Here is a 13,846-nt window from a genome sequence, read left to right as displayed (position 1 = left end):
CAATTTGTAGTGGAGATGAGTGGTACCCGGTGGGGTCTTCTGCTGTTATAGCCCATCCGCCTCAAGGTTGTGTGTGTTGTGGCTTCACAAATGCTTTGCTGCATACCTCGGTTGTAACGAGTGGTTATTTCAGTCAAAGTTGCTCTTCTATCAGCTTGAATCAGTCGGCCCATTCTCCTCTGACCTCTAGCATCAACAAGGCATTTTCGCCCACAGGACTGCCACATACTGGATGTTTTTCCCTTTTCACACCATTCTTTGTAAACCCTAGAAATGGTTGTGCGTGAAAATCCCAGTAACTGAGCAGATTGTGAAATACTCAGACCGGCACGTCTGGCACCAACAACCATGCCACGCTCAAAATTGCTTAAATCACCTTTCTTTCCCATTCTGACATTCAGTTTGGAGTTCAGGAGATTGTCTTGACCAGGACCACACCCCTAAATGCATTGAAGCAACTGCCATGTGATTGGTTGATATTAATGAGAAATTGAACAGGTGTTCCTAATAATCCTTTAGGTGAGCATATATAACATTGATATGAGTGATCAGTCGGATTTAGACCGATATTGTATTTATATTAGGGCTGTCAATCGATTCATTTTTTTAATCGCGATTAATCGCATATTGTCATGAGTTAACTCGCGATTAATCGCATTTAATCGCACATTTTTTTAATTGTTCTAAATGTACCTTAAATTAATACTTTTCAAGTTTGTAATACTCTAATCAACGTGGGCATGGATAAATATAGATGCTTTATGCAAATGTATGTTTATTATTGAAACCATAGTCAATATAGAGCATAAGGATGAGATGTTTCAAAGGTCACAGATGTTTTTCAAAGAACTTGTTCATGTCTATTAGACACGTAGAAAGAACAAAAAAATGGCAGGTTACCATTACTTCTCTTTCTTTGCACTGAGCAATTTACTAACACAAACATGTTTAGATTTTTGCATGACAGGGCAGCTCTTCTGAAAATGCTAAATGTACATTTATTATTTATTAGCCTATTACATTGTAGTTTGTCTCTCTCTGTGCCCATTTTGATGAAGCTAAATTCTCAATAAAACTGTTTTCATTGGTATATTTTACTGTTTCTGTTGTCAAACAACGGAATGAATTTGAAATGGTGACTGAAACGCGACCCATTAAGACATAACCAGCTCTCCCTTCCAAGATGTTAAGTTAATCTGCACAAAAATTCTGATAATCGAGCCGTCGTCTGGTGAAATCAAATTCACATAAGATAAAGACAATATCTGTGCTCTGATTTCAGCTATACTTGTAAAAAGAAGCAACATAATATCTGTGCTTAACTGAGTTAAAGCGCTGCTCCTCCGCGCGAGACGCAGAGAGAGAGAGAGAGAGAGAGAGAGAGCGAGCGAGAGAGAGAGAGAGGTGCGCGCGTGCTGAGAGAGCAGTACTGGCGGTACCGGTAGATTCTCAGAAACTAAATAAGTTTTGTTGAAGGGAAAAAAATCGCTAAAGGGGTCTGCAATGTCGCTAAGTTAGCAACACTGTGTATCTCCATTTGTCCAACTAGGGGTTGGGCCACGGGTCAAACAGAAAATACGCGCTGCGTTAATCGCACGTTAAAAAAATTTGTGCCGTTAATATGATTTTGCGTTAACGCGTTATTAACGCGCTAACTTTGACAGCCCTAATTTATATAAAGCGTTCACATGCACATTTGCTGTATGTATTTCCCCGGTGTGGAAATCAGGCTCATATAAATGTCAGGAAACATGTTCCTGCTGCGTGTCAATATCCACGGATCACTGGATCTTTGGTAAGTTGTAAGGAACACTTATATCGAGTCCAACCTTTAGTTTAAACTGGTAATTGTTCGTTTTACTCGTGTTTCCACAGTTTCCCCTGTTAAATCGCATCATGCAGCAGCTCTTCTGCCACTCAGTCCGGCTGAGGGAGTGTGTTTCGGCGGGAAAGAGACGTCAATGCATTCCCTTATATCGATTATATTACGCTATATTGCACACTCATAAACCGCACACTTCCCTCAGCGACACTACGATCCAGCAATAGGAAGTAAGATTCTGCCGATGAGCGACTCACAGACTCCAGGACGGTCTTCTCAAAGATGTCCAGGCGTCTGGTCTCCAGCGCGATGCCGATGGCCTGTTTGTACTTGTGATCTCCCAGGCAGCGCTGGAACATCTTGTTGACGATTCCCTCCAGACGAGGATCGATGCTTTTCTTCTCCTCGTCCTCTGGCAGCTCGGCGTTCCCAACACGCAGTTTGGTGTAGTGATCGATACACTTGGCTGATGGGCGAAAGAATACACACACTCTCATTAGCATTTGAGTCACATTTATTTTGATCATTTATGAATGACAACTTGAAACCGCGATACATTTCTTCAGGATAAGCCGATCACTCACCAATAATGGTCTCCACATATTCGGAGTCGTCGGTGACGTTGAAGAGGTCTCCAGCCCCCAGCGCGTAGTTTAAAGACTCGTCGAAAGCCCCGAGGTGGTAAAAGACTTTAGACGCCACCAGTGCGGCGAACTCTCTGCTACGAAACGTCTCGTCCTCATACAGGACCTCGCTGGCGGAGGAAAACACGCTTCGTTAGCGTCGAAAACACTCGTATGAAAGGCTTCAGTATGAGCTTATTAATGTCTTCATTTACAGCCATTTCATTTCAAATAATAAGAGAAAATTAGACTGGCTGCTCTTTTCTGTTAAACAATATGCTTTCAATATTATAGAAAATATCAACTCGGATATTGTTTATCATTTAGTCTTGTGTTCCATGAAAGGAAGAACCTCATCAAACTACAGTACAAAAAGAAAGAAGAGGAGTTTCCCTATTCAATATGGGTTAAAAAAAACATTCAATATGAAATTATTATTATTATTATTATTATTATATATTGGTGGTGGTTGAGGAGATCCATATGTAAAGTGCTCTGAGTATTGAGAAAAGAGCTCTCTAAATGTGATGAACCTTAATATTATTGTAAATTATTATTATTGTTTGTTATTCAGGATATTGTATTTAATTCTTTTAATCAATAATTAAATACTTTTGCAATAATGTTATTGCACTGTAAAATAAAAACAAGTACTTAATTATTAAGAGTGTTAATATTTTTTTCTATTTTATTATTTAATAAAAAAATCAATACAGAAAATACTATTGCAAATTTGCAATACTATTGTATATGCAGTAATAAAAAACAAGCATTTAATAATTATTGTCAGCATCATAATTATATTCATTTTAATATTTTAAATTACTTAAGTCAATAAAGAAATATTGCTATCGCAATAGCCGTATTTCACAGTAAAATAAAAATATATTGAATTATTAATATAATGATTATATATTTATATTATTACTATCATTAGGAATATTACTACTGCAATAGTACTATCGAAAAATAAAATACAAAATGATTATATATGAATATTAATTACAATAAAAACAAGGATTATTATTTTACAGTAAAATAACAATAATATATTTTTCTTGGATTTATGCAATTATATTTTTCATGTTAGAAAATACAGAAATCAATGTAAAAAAAAACTTTTGGCAATTTTTGGGTGAACACCTTCAAAAATGAGCCACGGTCATCAGAGCTACTTACATTTTGTCTACGGACTCAGAGATCTCTGCCCAAAAGTCATTGACGATGGAGTTCAGTTTGTGTAGAGCGAACTCCTTAAAAAGAAGAACAAAATATTGTCAATAACCAGATCCATATAATAAACATGTATGTGTTTGAGCAGATCCCGTACCTTGAGCTGTGGCTCATCTTCATCCAGGAGGGAAATGATACCAGCTACAAAACAGCAAAACAGCCATCAGTACAGTATATATACAGTCTCATCCTGCTCTCTGTCTATATATATATGTCTATATATATATATATATATATATATATATATATATATATATAAATAATATATATATATATATATATATATATATATATATATATCTGTCTGTAAATAAATATATTGTTCAAAATGCAAGTATAACTTTGATGAAAGAACTTTTGATCCACTTCAAATGTTTACTACTAATATATATATATATATATATATATATTATATATATATATATATATATATATATATATTTATTTATTTATATGTCCATCTGTCTTCATATCAGTCCATCTATCCGTGTTACAAGCACAAGGCTAACGTTTAGCAACAATGACATGACAGATCTGCTAAATAACAACCTCAGACATGCGTTTTAATTCAAACTAACATATAAATGGCTTTTTGATATTATTTATATAGTCAAAACAATGTTGAGACACATATATCAGATCTACTTTTCAATAATCACGCTATTTTGCCGATGTAAACAAACCACAGCAGTGAAACCACCACGAGAAATGACATTAGCAAACCTTTACACTATCACCACCGCCTTTACGCGCTAAAGTAGTACATATAGCATACTTATAACTGAAAGTATATTCGCATTAAACACAGACACAGTTGTGAAGCTCGTCGAGCGGTTGCGGCGTGTTAGCCGTTAGCTGTGTGACTCAGCTAAATCAAACGCTCTCTCTCGTGCACTCGCATTCACTCACCGGCTGAAGTGATCATGTCTGCTTGCGACGGTCACTGGATCTCCTCCAGCACAGTGATTTAAACACACAAACAGTATTAAGAAGAATAAAGTCTATTTGACTGTCAATGAAACTGTGAGCGCTCGAGCGATCGACTGCTAGTACAGCAGCGGCACAAACTCATCTGACTGAATGAGCGCTTCTGCGCCGGGACGCCGGATATAGCGCCTGAAAATACACTGAGTTGTCATTTAGTATAAAATCACATGCTGCAGAATACGTGAAGGTGGTGATAAGCAGATATTATACAACTATTCTTTTATGGGTAATATCAGTTATTTTTAAATGAATATATTGGATGTGTAAGGCATGTAGTAATTGTTTCCAGACAGGCTTTGAAGCGGCCAGCCCGTCAGTGGCTCTTCTTCTCTGCCGTTCAGTGAAGGCTGTGCGGTTCGTCATGCCACTCTGTGGTCCAAGATGGGACAAATTTCCTTCTGTTACTTCTATAACAACTGTAGCACATTTCCGAAATCATAATTGGGTTAATCATAATTAATAATAAATAAAAAATAATAATAATATATATATGACATCATTAGTTTAAAAAAAACGAGATAAAAAGTCAATTTTTTTACAGAAAAGTGAAAATTATGACATAAAAAGTCATAATAATGAGATATTAAGTCATAATTATGAGAAAAAAAATCGGAAATTAAGAAATATGTCAAATTTATCACTCATAATTTTGACTTTTTATGTTACAATTTCAAATATCTCATAATTATGACTTAGTATCTCATAATCTCCACTTTTATCTCATAACTTGTCATAATTTAGATTTTTGTCATAATTATGATTTACAAAAGCATTTTTTTATGATGAGATGAGATGAGATATTAAGTCATAATTATGAGATAAAAATCGGAAATTATGAGATAAAAGTCAAATTTATGACTCATAATTTTGACTTTTTGTTACAATTTCAAATATCTCAAGATGGAACAAATTTCCTTCTGTTACATCTATAATAACTGTAGCCCACTTCTGAAATCATAATTTGATTAATCATAATTCTGAAAAAAAAAATTATTATATATGACATCATTAGTTTAAAAAACGAAATAAAAAGTCAAAATTCTTACAGAAAAGTGAAAATTATGACATAAAAAGTCATAATTATGAGAAAAAAATTATGAGATATAAGTCAAATTTAGGACTCATCATTTTGACTTTTTATGTTACAGTTTCAAATATCTCATAATTATGACTTAGTATCTCATCATTTCCACTTTTTATCTCATAACTTGTCATAATTTAGATTTTTGTCATAATTTTGATTAACAAAAGTTTTTTTTTTTTTTTTTATGAGGTGGAAATGGGTTACAGTATTGCACATGTGACATGTTTATTTTAGTGGTTTCAGCAGCTCATAACTGTAACTCACTGTAAGGCCCGTTAGAAGTGTCTGAGGACCCCTAGTGGCCCCGGGTTGAGCACCGCTGTGAGAAGCTCACCTCAACGAGTGAGTCATCCGTTTGAATCATTCTGAATCACAAACCGATTCAGACCATAGACTGTAAGGATTCAGACCATTGCTGTCCGGTGTGATCAATCAACTGAAAAGAACCGACTCAAAAGAGTCGCTCATTCACGAACATTGATTTAGTAGTTCAGATTGTAAACAGCCAGTAGAAAATCACAAATATTATTTAGCCTATTCTGTACGCAGAACATCTAAATAAAATAAATAAAATCTGTTTTAATTAATAAGAATCTATGGAAGCCCATTTCTGCCACATTAAAAAAAAAGTTGTTAAATCTTAATTATGACATAAAAAGTCATAATTATGACATACTAAGTCATATAAAAAGTCAAACTTAAAGTCAAAAACTTGAATTCATTCTGAATTCAATTAATCAATTGTGAAATAAAAAATAATTATGAGATTAAAAAGTCAAAATTATTATAACGTTGAAATTTTGCGATACTAAATATTATGATGAGATAAAAGACGAAATTATGGAGTACTCATTCCTATAGGTAACAATTTGAAATTGAGATGCTAAGTCATAATTAAGAGATAAAAAGTCGAAATTATGATGTACTCAGTCATAATTATGATAAAATATGAAATTATGGTGTACTCATTTTTTATGAGATAATATTTGGAAATTGAGATACTAAGTCATACTTCTGATGTATTCAGTCATAATTATGAAATAAAAAGTCAAAATATGATGTACTCAGTCATTATGAGGTAAGAGTAGAAATTATGTGATTAAAGTCTAAATTTAGACAAATTATGAGATACTAAGTCATAATTATGATATAAAAAGACAACATTATGGTGTACTCAGTCATAATTGAGATAAAAAGTAAAAATATGATGAACTCAGACTTTGTCACAATTCACTTTTTGTCATAATTTTTACTTTTTATGTCATAATTATGATTTTTTTTTTTTTTAAAAACCTCATCATTAAAGGGAAGTTGCGCTAGTGTCGTCTTCCCTGTTGTGCCGAATATCCGAGTGAAACGCTTGTGGAAGGAGATCAAATGTGGGCGGGGCTTGATTTAGTCCACAGGGATTGATGGATGGTTGTGGTTTGCTATTGGTGGATCTGATGTGATTGACAGGTTGCCCAGCCCGAGGGAGAGTACGTAATTTTGATTAAAGAAAATGAGGGCACGAGAATAAAATAAAACAATGAAGTGCACAGATAAAAATAAAACACACAAACAAGACCTATCCATTTTGATTTCATGGTGACTTTAATTCTTCAAGTATTCAAGATTATGGTTTATGAACCACTGGAATAGTTTCTGAACAGCTACAGTTCATTTCCTTGGTTAGTTCAGAATCGCATGAGGGGATAGTGCAAAACTTACAGTGTTTCTTTCATTTATAATAACAGCAATTAATACATTACAGTCAATCACAGTGTTCAGCAATAGATGATTTAACACTAATAATCTCCGACTAGCAGTGAGACTTCCTTCTGATATCACACATCATGAATAACGCAGTAGCAGCCTTTCGTCGCCGTCGTTTCTCGACTGGTAAGTTATAGTGCAAGAATAAACGACCTGAGTCGAACACAGGCAAGTAGTTTGAGGCTTGGGTTTCCGCCATCTCGGTGTGTTTGCGAAGCGCGTCTGGCGTCATTGAGCCGAGGGCTTCGTCTGCAAGGGGATTCCCTCTTCGCCTGGGTTTGGATTTGCTGCAAGAGCAAAAAGATTGCACAATTAATCAATAGAGAAACAACTGTTTTTGAAACCAAACGCGAATGAGTGTCATACTGTTGGTGTTGAAGTCGGCCTGTCCTCTGAGGCGCTTCCTGAACATTCCTGGTAAACATTTCAGGGGCCAGAACACACCGCTTTTACTGCCAGCGCCGCTGTCTGCAACATAAAGAGCCTTTGAGACGGCACTCATTAGAGGCATTCTCCTTCTTCTCGGGGCCTCCAGTCATTATAATTCCCCAAATCATGTGACGCATGAACAGAGGAGATGTCACAACTAACCCAACAGGCATATGTGCAAATCGAAAGGTTCTTTAAAGTGGAAAAGGTTTAGATTTAGATTATTTAAATGTTCTTCATACTAAGAAAAAATGCTTTTTTAAGAGCTGTACTGAAGGGTTCTTTGGGGGACCACAATGGTCCTTCTATGGCATCATTAGTTTTATTTTGTAGAGTGTAATGGCCAAATGCTGTCTAGGTAGGGAGCTTACTAGATCTGCTAGTCTCGAAAGACTACAATGGCTTCATTTTCCAATGGCTTTAGGATTGCTGCCGAAAATAAGCTCTATGACCAAGCTGTGGTTCCTTACACATTTTGTTCATCAAGATCATTTTGTTCACAAATGAGCACAACTTTTATGATTTTTTTTTACTAGAAGTTCTGACAACATGTTAATTGCTGCTGTCTATTTTAAAATATTTATGAGTACAGAACCTATTTGTGCTACTGTAGAGGTTTGGTGCCATTCTGGGCATTATTAGTGGGGTAATTTACCAGATACAGCCTTGGATCCATTAGCGCCTGCACTAAGCCATCCGGCTGATATCTCTAAATAAGCTCTAACTTTAATAATGTTCTTTAATAATGTAAAAAAGGCTTCTGGGGGGGGGGGGGGGGGTGTTTGGCTCGAGGTCATGGTGCAAAGGACCCTAGGTTGATTTTACTGCGAACCATCCCTTTAAGTTAATGAACAACAACATAGTTGCACGGTTGCACCACCATTCAATTTCTGACAAATCTTTCAGTCTTTATTTAGGAAAGTTTGAGTTTTAATAGTTTGCAAGAGCAGGAGTAGACAACGAGTCTGTAAAGGCAAATTAGTGAGTAGATGAGTATTTGTGTTTGATGACGTTTAATGTCCCTGACAACCTCTGTAAGTACCAATTATCTCCTTGTTAGACATGACACAAGCTTAAAAAAAATCTCATTAAAAAAAAATAAATTTTATGAAATGCTGATTTTGCATGAATTTATGTGATGCGATTTGTGAATTTGCAATTGTGAATTTTTTACGATAAACTCACAATTGCGAGTTCTAAAGTCAGACTTGCGAGATATAAAGTCAGATATAAAGTCAGTGTTTTTTCCTCAGAATTGGACTTTATAACTCTCAATTGCAATTTATATCTCACAATTCTGAGAAAAGTCAGAATTGCGAGATGTGAACGTAAGACCTTTTGTAAGAAAAGGAGTCCGAATTGGGAGATAAAACGTCACAATTATCTTTAAAATTATTTTATTCCATGGTGGAAACAAGCTTCCATACAAAAGGTAGGCCATTGTGGTGTAAATTATAAGTCAATGCTTTTGCGTTCTCTCGCTAACGTCGAGCGTTGCCCCGAGCAACTTTGCGTTCACTCGCAAAACCTTTTGAGCTCTTTGAGAGCGAACGCAAAGTTTCTCGGCGGAACGCAGGGATGGATTACTGACCGGGCCTATGGGGCCAGTGCCCAGGGGCCCTTGCCTACCAGAAGCCCGGGGGGGCCCTGGGGTTTAAGGCTATGCAATCCAGTTTGGTTCAGAAAACCCATTAACAATGAAAACAAATGTTTATTAATTCTGTAATATATGTTTACCATAGCCTACACAAGGCCTCTTAAACAAGGCACTTGGACTATGAGGGCTCCCTGGAACTTACCGTTGGGCCCTATGTGAATATGAAGGCCCTGTGGACTTACAAATTTAAGAATCTGTATAAGATCTGCTGATATTATGTCCTTACATAACATAACTAAGTTATAACAATACTAGATAGAGCACATTGAATTTAGCATTTAAGGTTATGATGATGATATCAGCTGTTAATCAAAGTTTCCAGCAAGAGATTCGTGCCAGTCCTGTTCTCTCTATTGTAAAGTTAAATGAGTCAGATTGGTAGTCTAACAAAGATCAATAGCAAGATTAGTTTTAACATTATGTGACCATTGCATATCGACATGATGAAAATATTCATTCAAAATCATTTGTGCATTAATGCTGCATAATTATACCTGAGAATGCTTTGACGAGTTTCCACAGCGCACAATGCTTAAGGGGACGTCTGCCAATTCCAACTGCGTTAAACGTAGTCTATAATTTGTATTGTTTAAAATTACTTTTAACATTTAAAAACAGACGTTTTCAAATTCCAACGCTTGCAGAAGTTTCCTAATGGCAATACTGACTTAGGCTACAGCTTTCCTGGTAGCCTTGAGTGAATTAACTTGTCTAAGAAAATGATTCATAAAACGTATAAATATCAGTTGAGCCTATGTTTACTTTCGTCACTGACACAGACGAAAATGAAAAGACTAAGTTCAGCTTTAGGAGGGGAAGAAATAGTCCAGGATAAGAAGACTGAGAGAAAAAGAAATATGAAGATGAGGAGAGAGTGGGTATTGAAAAATAATCTAATGACAAGGTTTTAAAGCTAGCCTATTTCTTATAATTTTTTGGCCTTCAAAAGTCCTAAATTGCACATATGTAGATCAGAGAAATCCAAATTTTCTCGGGGGAGCATGCCCCCGAACCCCCCTATCTACGCCGGGGCATTGAGTCTTGTTACCCAGGGCACAGGAAATTGTTAATCCGGCCCTGAGCTCAATGAAATAACAACTTATGATTTCGGGGGTTTACATAGCAGGCTATTGTCCGGTTTCCCCCGCAAAATCGACTGACGCCGCATCTGATCAAAAGTAACCTGCCTTGTCTTGTCTGTTGGTGTCAGTTTCTTTGCTTCGGGGTTTTTCATTGCGGGGAGGGGGGGGGGGGGGGGGGGGGGGGCTTTGGAGATAACTGGCCCCAGGGCCTTTACAAGTCATAATCCGTCCCTGGCGGAACGCAAAGTTTTTGAGAGGGAACGCAAAGATTTAGCGAGGGTACGCAAAGTTTTTGGCGGAAAGTAAAAGTTTCTCGAGAGAACGCAAAAGCACTGACAAATAATTGTTCCTCCACCTCATTTTTGTATATACTTCACCATGTCCCTTTAAGGGCTCCGTAGGAAAGTGATGGTGCACTGGGTTGAGCGTCTAACCTGCAGACATTGAGGACTTCACAGCCCGGCAGGTGCTCCGTCTGATCTCCTGCAACACATCCGGGCACTTTGAGACGTACCGGCCGGTCCATATGGCCTGTTGGGGGTGATTGATAAACACTGATCGCATTGATCGATCCAGTAAGTCCACCGACTCTTTGCTCTCAGATTGATCGCTGTCGGTGTGAACGAGTCCCAGCAGAGCCGGGCGGAGCGCGTTCCTCTTTAAGCGCGCTCTCACGTCCTTCAGGATCTCCCTCAAACACACCTCGTTCTCCTTAGCACACACATAATCGTGTCTGAAGATGAAGATGATCACAGAGCATTTGATGGCTCTCTGCTTGCCGCCGATGTTTCTGCTTGAACTCACGCTTTTATTCTCGAGTGGATCTGCTTTCTTGCTCTTGGAGCATCGATCATCCGGAGCACATGAACTTTGTTCTGATTGGTCGGGAATGCAGACGTTTGTTTGGATTTTGATTTCGCCGTTGCTGTTGCCAAGACAGTCGTGGATTTCTTCATGCTCCCCGGTATTAAACATATCAGCGATAAAGTCCTGTAAAACGCCGGTGTCTCCTTCAGGTCCGCTCACCGCGCTTATTAAATGAATGTTACTTTTTCCACCGATTTGAAGCAGAATTTGCTGGAATGGATCATCATGCTCGCTTTCAGAGGCCATTACCAATGTAACTCCTTTACCGGGCAGCTCGTTTATGTCTTTAGCACAAGACAGCGTTGTCAAAGCAGGGCAAACTTACTTGAAAAACTCATTCGCGACCATCTTACATGAAGAACTGCAGAAATCTCTCCGTGAAAGTGGACGTGTCCGCCTCGTGTGTAGGAGGGTTTATTTACACAAGATTGACAAGCTCGCCGTGAAGGTGGGAGTGGAGCTTTGCTTCTGATTGGATAAGCAAATATATAGGCGGGGCTTACAGGCTATGAGTTTCCTCTGATTGGCCAAGCACGTGTGGCGATAAGATCTACAAGACGCTCGCCGTGGAGGTGAAATCTTTTTTTTTCCTAATTATTATTTTTTAAATACACTTTATGTTCCAAATTAGAATTATAACAGTAATTTAAACAGGCACTATAAATCCCAGAATTACAGGGATATCAAAATCATTGCTGTCCTTTCATTTTTAACGGGTATCCGCATTTAAATCCAATAACACAGTGTTCTTTTTATTTATTTATTTTTATTAAAATATATTTAAAAAAACTTTGCAGGATTTACGATATTATAATACTTTGTATTGTATTACCTTGTAATACTCAAATAGCAAACAACTAGTTGTTAATGCTACTGAGATTAACAATCTCTCTCTATTTTTTCCCTCATTTTGAACGTTGTAGAAAAAAAACCCACTATTGTGGAGTTTTTCTTTGTGACAGCAATGTTTGTACTAGACTGTTTTGAAAGATATATTAAACTGTCTGAATACAAAACAGGGTACATTTCCTATATAATAAAGAGTAGGCTATTCACTATATAATCGCATCTTAGTAAGATATTAGTCAACATTTGAACGGCTTAAATTATTATTATTATTATTATTTTACATTTGTATCATTAGATGTTTAAAGGTCCCATATTGTCAAAATTTCCTTTTTTTTATAATGTAAAAGAAATTGATGCACGTCAACTTACTGTATCAGTAGGAAAGCAATAGTTACATACTGCATTAAAAAAACCAGTTAAGTGTTTCAAAATCAGTGTATAACTAGCAATTAACGTACATATTTTGGAATTTGACAAAAAAAAAAGTCTGAGTTTGTTTACAGACAGTTTAAATTAGCGTTAACGTTAAATCTGCGTGCAACATTGAAGTATAATAATACTCTTACAATAACGCCGAAAGTAAGGAGGTGGTGTTTGTCTCGTCGCCGATTCGGGGTCTGAGTCCGCCTCGAACATATAAAGCCGGATAGCATTTCCCTCAGCAATGTCCATCATTACAGGTGTTTTATTTACCTTACTTGTGAGCATCACCATACCACAGCAGGCTACAGCATACATGACCCTAGTTACCTGTGTTGGCCTGGCCGTGCGTCACTCAGAAAACAACAGGCCAATCAGAAGAGAGGCTCATGAATATTAATTGGACAGGCCAAAACCCAATCTGTTCTTGGCAGAGCTGTGAATATATATATATTAAAAACTTAAAATGTCAAAGTTAGCTATTAAAAAACATTCAAACAGTTCCCCTCAGGATATTTTTCAATAAATAACTAGCTTTGTAATTAATGATAAGCTGAAGTCTTGGGTAAACAGTCCTCCCGACCTTTGACCAGCCATGACTATTTGCAGTCTTCTTCATTGCAAAGGATGATAAAGTTACTAATCATGTGCATGATCATTGTAAATTTGTTGTCATTTAATCTGACACGTAACATCATGTTTACCTGCTCGTTGCTCACTAACAATATCAAATGCATTAAAACATACATAATCTGTTGGTGATTTTAATAAAAGCACTATTCAACTGATCAATAAAGCTGCTGTAAAATAAGGAGTTATAGGAGTAATAAATTGCATTATATTAACTGGAGTTCTGAATCTGATCAGTCACATGGCATTCTCAGGAAACTGACTCACAAAATGAAATCTAAAACCTGTTTTGTTTTGTTTTTCAGCAGAAAGAATAAAAAATGTATTTTATTTGCTATAATGTCTGTATATTTCATTAAATATTAATCTTAAAATACAGAAAAATGTAATACATAAATGTAAGTTGTT

General features: G+C 36.6%; 2 protein-coding genes across 2 annotated transcripts in view; both read right to left on the bottom strand.

Moving 5' to 3' along the window:
- Positions 1-4,997, bottom strand: part of psmd1 (proteasome 26S subunit, non-ATPase 1) — a 46,009-nt gene extending 41,012 nt beyond the window's left edge. Inside the window, exons 1-5 of the mRNA XM_079889880.1 lie at positions 4,588-4,997; positions 3,776-3,819; positions 3,625-3,698; positions 2,407-2,576; positions 2,080-2,288 (exon numbers count right to left, since the gene is read on the bottom strand). Of these exons, the coding sequence (XP_079746006.1) occupies positions 2,080-2,288; positions 2,407-2,576; positions 3,625-3,698; positions 3,776-3,819; positions 4,588-4,603 (513 nt within the window). The 5' untranslated portion in view covers positions 4,604-4,997. The remainder of the gene's footprint in view (positions 1-2,079; positions 2,289-2,406; positions 2,577-3,624; positions 3,699-3,775; positions 3,820-4,587) is intronic.
- A 2,323-nt stretch (positions 4,998-7,320) lies between these two features.
- Positions 7,321-12,272, bottom strand: LOC307170442 (uncharacterized protein). Its single transcript, XM_079891528.1, has 3 exons — positions 11,107-12,272; positions 7,871-7,972; positions 7,321-7,791 (listed from the first exon to the last, which is right to left on the bottom strand). Exons 1-3 carry the CDS (start codon positions 11,783-11,785, stop codon positions 7,733-7,735), a joined length of 840 nt encoding a protein of 279 aa, XP_079747654.1. The 5' UTR covers positions 11,786-12,272; the 3' UTR covers positions 7,321-7,732.
- Positions 12,273-13,846: the final 1,574 nt, after the last annotated feature.

The sequence above is a fragment of the Squalius cephalus genome, assembly GCF_949319135.1.
Source record: "Squalius cephalus genome assembly, chromosome: 13".
NCBI lineage: Eukaryota > Metazoa > Chordata > Actinopteri > Cypriniformes > Leuciscidae > Squalius > Squalius cephalus.
Note: the sequence above shows the minus strand (reverse complement) of the source record. Positions and strands in the feature narration are given on the sequence as shown.